Here is an 8,887-nt window from a genome sequence, read left to right on the forward strand (position 1 = left end):
CTGCTTCAGCTTCACAGTGCAAAGGTGTTCACTGGATGGGAGATAAAAATGTGGACACTGAAATGGTGTCCACAGAGGAACAAGGGTCACAGGTGTCCAAAACCACTGTGGCCAGTGCTGGAAAGCAGCAACTGCAGCACAAGCTAATGGGGATCCCCCAGTTCAGCATCTGCCTCTGCAAAGACCAGTGCCAGGAAAAGCTTCCTGGTGACAGGAGATGAACGCTGACTGAAAAGGTTGAGCTGGTATTCACGGCTGCTGTGAGAGTGGACTTGCTGACTGGGAGCCAAAGGTGTTGAAATGTTTCTTGGGTGAGCTGTGGCACTGAAGGAAAGGGCAGGGCTGGTGGCACGTGGGCGCTGATGGCAGAGGGAGAGAGGGTGGCCTTGAGGTACACCCGCTCCATGGGGAAAAAGCCCTTTGGTTGCTCCTGGTGGTTATTCCCACTGCTCTGGACCTCTGGTATCCCCACTGTAGAGGAGCAGTAGGACTGGTTTCACTGTGGAAGGTGCAGAGCTGGATCCTGGTCCATCCTCAGCTCAGTTCATATGCACCAGGGAAATAGGGACCACTCCCTTTTCCACTTACCTGGAGAGTGATGCTCTAGATGCACCTGGCAAGGATCTATGAAAGGAGGCAGATGCACCAGAAGGCACGTGAGCTTCTACCTCTGCCTGTGGGGCAGGTTAACTGGGATATAGGAGATGGGCTGGCTGCTCTCTCCCTGAGATCAGTTGCAGCCCACCAGCAGCACCCCAAAATTTGCAGATTATCACAGCTTGAGTTTAACTGAGGTGAGTTGGAGATGGGGTAACTGAAATTCAACAAGTCTCAGAATATTTGCTCCTGCATGAACTCACACAAATCTGTTTATCAAGGTTTATGGTAAAACCCATTTTTGCAGCTCAGGCCAGGCTGGAGCTCTTTTCTGCATCATTAATTGCTTGGCTTGTTTTTCTTTTTCCAAAGTTCTCTGCAGGTCATTCCGCCCAAGTGCAGCAAGGGATGGAAGAGCACATTGAAATCATTATTGATAAACAGTTGCATCTCAAAGCTATACAGAGCCATTATTTCACAAAGATGTGAACAAAATGGTTTTGCATCATGTGAATTATTTTCCTATTTAAAACACAGAATCTCTCTCAAATAGCTTTAAAACCCATATTGTAGTGAAGCATCCAGTTTGTTCCATTAACTACTCACAGAGTCAACTGGAGAACCACTGTTATTAATTTCAATGGAAAGCTAAAATGCAGTTCATTTTCTATAATTGCAGGCCCATCACCTAAAGACCCAGGAAAAGCTTTTAATCCAAGGCATTTTTAGAAGGGTATGATTACATCGCATATCTTCGTAAGGTGCATAATTACCAGGGCATCAATCACAAAGAAACACAGAGAGCCAAACTTTCCAGGCCGTTAGAGCGTGGTCTGGGGTCGCCAGTGTGTGGGGTACTGGGATGGGTGCTGGAGGTGGGGCACCTCTCCGGGACACAGCCATGATGCTTCCCCTGTGCTGGGGAGCAGCGAACCCAGCAGCTGTCCCAATGCCAGGCTGCACCCCCAGTGCCAAGGGTGCCGGCAGCAATGGAAAGCCCAAAATAGCCCTCAGGCCTCCCCATGCCAAAAATCCTGCACTCCTTGTCAGAGGGTGATACAGAGAGACCGTGAGTCTGGAGGAAGCATTATTGGGCTGGAAGATGCTTTGGAAAAAGCAGCACTTAAAGGGTTGCAGGGGAGCAGCTGAGCATCACGGCAGTGGGACAGGGAACAGGCAAAAAGGTCAGAAAAAATGATGGAAAGCTTTGGGAATAAAAATTGGGGGGTAATGCTATTTAGTTTAAGGATGAGAAAGACTCTGTGAGGTGCAGAAATTCAGCAGAATAAAATTTCACCCTGAGGGCACAGGAGAACCCATCACAGCTGGATGGCTGACCAGGGCCCCTGGACAAGGGCTGCAGTGGTCTGGTGGCTCCCATCCCAGCTGCCCTCATGGGCATCGCCCTGTGCCAAGCTGCCCTCATGGGCATCACCCCGTGCCAAGCTGCCAGCTGCACGCACACCGCAGCCAGAAGGAACCGTGTGATTTAAATTTGAGGCCTTTACTACCTTGACTTTATTAAATCAAAACAAATCACATAGCTCCTTCCACCTGCCCACGGGAAGAAGAAACTCCAGCTAGAGGGAAGACAAAAGGAAAACCTTTGGTTTTGAATTATTGCTTGGCCATTTCGCGCAAGGAGGGACAGCCGTGATCGCCTGCCGTGATTCAAGGCTGCTGCAGTACGGCAGGACTCGCAGCCATGGGCAGAACTGCAGCACAAGGCCACCGTTTCCAAGCAAGGTCCTTTGTACTCACAAACCTGAATCACTGAGGAAACTCAAATTGGTGGAAACACATAGATGCCAGAAGATGGATCCACTTAAATCAGATGTTTGACAGGCATTAACAGCCTCCTTCCTTCAGCTCTTGGCTCTGGTCCTCTCCTGCTTTAAGCACTGATGGATGCCGAGCAGCAGATGCAACGGCAGAGATGTGACAAAGCTGAAGCTTTTTCTTTCCATGGCTGCTTCTCCAGTGAAGAGGAGCCACCTCTTGCTGCATCCCACAATGAGGGACCCTTTAACTGATTGCAAAAAGAGCTAAGTGTGCTTAGCACCTCGGTGGATGAGGGCTAAGGTGGGTAATAGTGGTGGCAGAAGTAGTTGTTTGGGAAGCAATTTAATTAATAAAAAAGTAAGAAACAAAAAGGTCAAGCCTTGCCTCTGCTGTGCTGTATTTAATCCGCACATATATGCAGGACTTCAGGCTCTCTCTCTCTCTTTTTTTTTTAGCTGGCACATTTCCCCAAACACGATAACATTTTTTAACTTTAGTGGATGACATTTTGTAATATGTCTAAGGATCTGTAATATTTTATGCTTGTAGCTTTTTGCGATTGTCATTCCAATATGGCACTGATGCCGGTATTAAAGTTTAATATGATTAGAAAGCTCAATTGTATAACCATGGGGTTATACTCTTTATCTATTCTAATCTGATTAAAATGCTTCTCTTTCAGTAGCTTTCCACAATCGCTTTATAGCTGGGAGCAAAGCCACCAGCACTTTGGTTTGTCCCAAATCGAAAGAAATACCAAATGGGTTCCTTAATTGTGTTTTTCATCTGTTACCATACAGAGTTGGGTCCAAACTGCAACCCCGGCTCCATCTGGCTTTAGCGGAGCTGCTTGCTGAGAAGGGGCTCGTGGAAGTGGTCCGATGCCCAGGCTGGTCACCCTGAGGCTGGTTAAGATTCAATACCTGCCTGCTTTTGGGGCAGAAAAAAGGCATGTTGGGTCTTGCTGCCTGGTGCTGAGGTTACTAAGCAATGGAGTCACTGCAAGTAGCTAATGTCGTGGGCACATCTAAACCCCATCATAGTATTAAATTCATCATTGTAATTAAATTCTCTCACTGCCTACAATACCATCTCCCTTACATGATGTATCTTGTCCAGCCTAGTGGTAAACTAGTTAATGCAAGAGAACATATCCTCCTCTAATTTCCATTGCTATTTAGTGCTCTATGCCACAATTTGTTATCAACCTGAAGGCACAGTACAGAAAATGTGCTGCAGAGAATGCAATAGTCCATTAACAGGTAAAAGCATGAAGAGCGAGCTCTGTTTTAGTAAAACTTACCTCCTCTCCTTCAACTATTCATCTAATGATTTCCAGCACTGGTATGGCAGAAGATCTGTAGAAGACAAGGTTTTTTTTGCATCACCAGACACCATGCTTTGGGGGTAAAGCAGAGCTGCTAGATGAACTCCCAACACAGCAGAGGTTATTCTGTGTGCTATGGATCTGTAATGTTAGGCAAGCCTAACTCTGAGACTGTTCCTGATGTGTTTACATGAACCCTTGCAGCTGCATCTTAGAGGGCACGGGTAGTTGTTTTGCAGACTACCTCCCTGCAAGATGCCCAGGAGTGAGTCACCACCAAGACCACGACTGCTGACTCCGGTGTATTTGCCGGAGCTGGTATTTGCCACTGTGGCAGGCTGCTAGCGGCCTCGATGTCACTGCCACTTCTCTCTAAATCTGAGCTGTGGTCTCCACAACTGGTTGCTGCAGCTAAAGCTGAGTAGGAAAGATCTGGGAGGGGAGCTGAGGTGTTTAAGGTAGCTACTACTACTTGGGAAGGAGGGTGAAGAGGGGCAGCCCCTCCTAGATGTGATATTTGCCCCTAAGAGTGGCAGAAGAGGCTCTCCCTTTCCTTCTCTTGCCCAATTCCTCCCCTTCCTGCAATGGGAGCAGCTGGCTGTCATTCCTTCTTTGGCAAAACAAACTTGGCTTTCCCCACTGAGGAGCATGTTGTTTCTGCTTGGCTGTGCTTGCAACCCACAAATTCCTCCAGCCAGCCTTTACCAGCATCGTTTAAAAAAAACCCCAACAAACAAAAACCAAGCAAACCAAAAACAACCAACACCCAAACACAGTCTTCCTCCTTCTAAAACAGCTTCAGGTGCAGTGAATGCCACAGCTCCTGCCAAGCAGGCTGCGCACCTTGGACTGGACCCTCAGACCATTTTGATTTCTGAGTTGTCTGAAGTTTTCTGCATCACTCTACAGAATGGAGCTCATCACAATTGTATCAACTGCGATGGCATCAGTGACATGGGCATTGCATCCATATTGCACTGCTAATATTCAGGGGACCCATGTGTGTGATACAGCAACAAACAGAATGACATCAACATTTAGCTACAATTAAGCTTTCTTACCCACATAACATTATTTGAATTCTCAGAAGCATAAAGGCTTTCTCCATCCTCTGTGCAACAAGTAGTCTAAGAATTGTTCTTCACTAGCTGGAGAGATTTATGTCAGGTGTGATAAGGCCATTACAAATCATTTCTGTCCCTCCTTTTCCCATGTGTTAGGGGAAACCCACTTTTTAGGTAAGTAAGCTTGCCTGCACGTTGCCTGAGACAACTGGAATGAGGATGTTCACTGAACTTCCTTGGTGTTACATCTTCCTGGGCTGTGTGGCATCAGACACATGTGGCCTTCACTCCATGTTTGCCACTGTTGCTTCCCCGCCTGGCATATTCATTCTTTTAACTCATCAAGATCTCATCCATTAATTTGCTAACAAATCTTCATAATCTATTAAAATTGCGTCAGAAGTAAATGGTCAAGTTTTTTAACTAAAAGGAGCCTCCAATATTACCTGTGTCACACTATACCTGAGAACCAGGCTTAGATTTTCATTATACCCATCCTAAATCTACTAGGGAAATTGGAAATAAAAGAATTCTTAGTTCTGCAGTGCTGAATTTTCCTCCTAGTTGTTTCTGACTCTAAATAGAAAGTTTAGAGTGGAAAACAAAACACCTTCAAATTTAACTTCATCAGCACACTGTGACGCAGAATAAACTGTCTTAAATTCTTTGCTGGAGATCCACAGGGTTGTCTGGGGAAGGTGTTCCTCCCACAAAGCTCCAGCTCACAGATGACTAGGTCCCAACACCTCACACAACAGCTCTGTGCACCTTCAGCTGCAACAATGAGTTCATTAATCTGTAAATCAAAATCTGATGATCTGGCTCTTACCTCACAAGAAGCAGGAGAGCTAATAACCTACTGGCAGACATGGACTGTTTCTTTTGTGTTTTCATACATAGGCATGGCTTTGTTTTAAAGGAACTCATCTGTTCATAACCCACTAACTACTGCAAGGAATAAGAATCCAGGTTCTGGGCAACTTTACTGCAAATCATTAAGAAACTGCTTTTAGACTCATTCCAGCTTTGCAGGCATCTAAAGATAGAGCACACTTGCCCGCAGGAGGTGGAGATGGGAACTGATTACCAGAAGGCTCAAGTTTCAGCTGCAGAACTGACGTTTCCAGCAAGACTGTCTCCTTGCATCAAATCTATGCCCTGAAAACATCCTCCAGCTGATGGGTACCAGCTGGCGCTGAGGGGGAAAGAGGAAATGCTGCTTATGGCAAAGTACCATAAGGCATAAATCTTACCTCCTCTTCAGAAACACTTCTTGGTGCTGGAATTACTAATTGAACAGCTGGTACGTTACCCTGGCTGGATGAGCACTCCCTCAGACTCTTTTGGTACATTCATTAACCAGAGTTTATGATAAAACACAGCAGAAAAGAAGTATCTTTAAACTGAGTCTGCATTGAGCTACCCATCTTTTGCAAAGAGCAAGACAATACTTTGAGTTATGACAATGAGTAGAATGAACTTTTATTTTCATTCATCCTTCATTAATACCATACAATTAGATAGCAATATCTGGGGGGAAAAAAAAAATAATCTTGAAATAATTTAAAACAGAAGGCACAGAAAACCAAACCCAACTATGCAGCTACAAGAGAAAGGGGAAAAATTATTCAGGAAGGGAATTAATTCAGAAAACTTTTATCGCTAGAAATTCTGATCAAAAGCTACAGCACACAGAAACAAAACCGCACAGTTTAAGCTAACCCATGCTTTTATTACATACACATATAAAAAAAAAATCTAGAAATTTGATTTTTGCAGGGTTTTGAATGAAAAGTGTAACTTTTAAAATAAAAAACATTAAATCTAGTACATATGTCAAAATCTTCCCTAAAGTCTACACTAAGATGTACTTTACAAAAAAATCTGCATTAAGAACAAAGTGTACAGTTAAACAGCATCTGGGGATGGGAGGAAACTTGTTCTCAAATCAGTTAAAGTATCAAATAATTTTGGTGTTTGCTTCAGAAACAAAGATTCTTAGTACAGTAATATACTGTAGAGGACATTCTTTTGTATTTTAAGATTATGAACTTAAATCGATAGCAGACATTACAGAGAGGAATAAAACCACTTCATTCATATGAGATTTTTACAATTTTTTTTGCAAAAGAGTAACTTTATTTCCTTTGAAAACAAAGCTACTGAATTAATGACATGCGATAATATGCCCCAATATGATAACGGCTTAGTTTGAAAATAAAATTCATGCTTCACAATTGAAATATGCTGTGATTCCCAAATACATTCTCTGGTATTTAATAATACAATACAGAGGTCATTCATAAAATCAGTTCAGGTTGGGAACCTGTTTTATAAATGAAACTCTTTTTCAAATACACAGAACACTGACAACACACAAGGTTTGCTCCAGGTCAGCACATTTCTTTCTGCGCTCCACCTCTCTTTTCCTAAACAAATGGGTGCTTAGCCTGCAAATATCATGGAAAGGCAAATTCTAGAAGTTACAAGTTCATTTGTAAAAATACTAAATACAATCCAAGATAAACAGTATTACTCTTACTGACAGCTTAATAGCAGGTACTCCCTAAAGGAAAAAAAGAAGTATCCTGAAATACAAGAGAGGTCATTTCAGCATTTGATATCAAGGCATTTGCACATTTGTCAGGAGGTGACAGAGTAAAAGTGAACTTTGCAGTTTACTTTGCAGTTGGACTTGAATTTAAAGAGCCTTCCTTCCAGCCTGCCCACCTGTAAACCATAACCTATGGTTTCTTAATAGCTTGCTTTTTTTCCCCTGGAAATAATTCTCTCATTTAGGAAGTACAAGTCAAAGTATTGTTTCCACACATGAATAAAGAGAGCTGACAACTACAATAGAAACGGTAAAAATGATCTTCGTAAAAATGTTCATCAAAATTCTCTGACATAGCAAAACATTCATTTGTAAAGTCAAGTCTAATAATACTGCAAGCCATTCACTCAAAGGCGACCTCGGGCACGTGTATTCTTGCCAGCGCTGCAACAGTAATTACTTCCACATTTCTTGTCATTATAGGATACAAACTCTGTAATATATTAAAGTTTCCTAACAAAGAGTCCAATTATTGCACTTTATAAAAATTCCAGTAATATCAGGCTTTTGTCCTACTTTGCTACGAACACTGATGCCCTGCAAGAAAACTTTAGATGACCAAGTAATTTCTGAGGAGTAAGATGGATTTCTTGAACCAGTCTGAAATACTGAATAAAAATGGAAAGGCTTAACAAAAGGAAGAGACGTACCTTTGGAAAGAGATTTTAATTCACAGCAGCACGTGGATGCATCACTGTGGTTCTAATATACGTTCTCTTCACAGGGAAGAATGGGCACATGGCTATTACGTTTTTTTATATATATATATATATATATATATCACATATAACTTGAGGACTAGGCAGAGAAATCCAACCACTAAGTTCTTCTGCTGACTCTACAAGCCTGACAAGGAAAGCTCCGTGACAGCCCTACTGGAGTGGGAGTTTCTCTGTGAGCTCGTGTATATTTGCATTTGCGTCAGCAATGGATATAGCAAACAGAAATGGCTATTTCAGGATGGAAAGATACAGAGAATGAGACTGAGAAGCCCGTAAAAAAAGGAAATACAGCAGTTTTGGCCCTGCTTATAACCAGCTGTATCAATAGGGGAAAAAAAAAAAGAGAGAGGAGATTTTCGTGACAGCTATCTAGAAAAAGAAGCTGCTTGAACTGAAGTGATTCACAAATCTATATGAGGCTTCCAGGCCAGCAAATCACTGTTAAAGTCACTTTGTTCCTCTGCTCCTTCAGCATGGGAACGAGTGCAGAATGGCTCATTCCAACTGTGGATAGTCCATTTACAGCAACAATCATATCGCCACACCTAAAAACAGAAGAAAAAAAAAAAAAGATGACTGCTGCTCTGCAAGTAACTAGGACACACCAACAAACAGCACTTCACCTCTGGGATGATAGGTTTCCATCAGGCTGGAAATGTAGCTAAAAATCCCCAAACAGTTCAATTTTAAGCCTGTTTTCCTACTGAAACTCATCTGAGAAATTCCCAAATCGCTGGGATTCAATTCTAATATAAAGATAGTTCTGCACTAAGAGCTGACC

At 42.9% G+C, this 8,887-nt stretch overlaps 1 protein-coding gene across 1 annotated transcript in view; it reads right to left on the reverse strand.

Moving 5' to 3' along the window:
• Window positions 1–8,277: 8,277 nt before the first annotated feature.
• Window positions 8,278–8,887, reverse strand: part of LNX2 (ligand of numb-protein X 2) — a 26,945-nt gene continuing 26,335 nt past the window's right edge. The window contains exon 9 of the mRNA XM_010162626.1: window positions 8,278–8,651. Coding sequence (XP_010160928.1) covers window positions 8,516–8,651 — 136 coding nt within the window. The 3' untranslated portion in view covers window positions 8,278–8,515. The remainder of the gene's footprint in view (window positions 8,652–8,887) is intronic.

The sequence above is a fragment of the Antrostomus carolinensis genome, unplaced genomic scaffold (genome assembly GCF_000700745.2).
Source record: "Antrostomus carolinensis isolate BGI_N321 unplaced genomic scaffold, ASM70074v2 scaffold1010, whole genome shotgun sequence".
NCBI classification, from domain to species: Eukaryota; Metazoa; Chordata; class Aves; order Caprimulgiformes; family Caprimulgidae; genus Antrostomus; species Antrostomus carolinensis.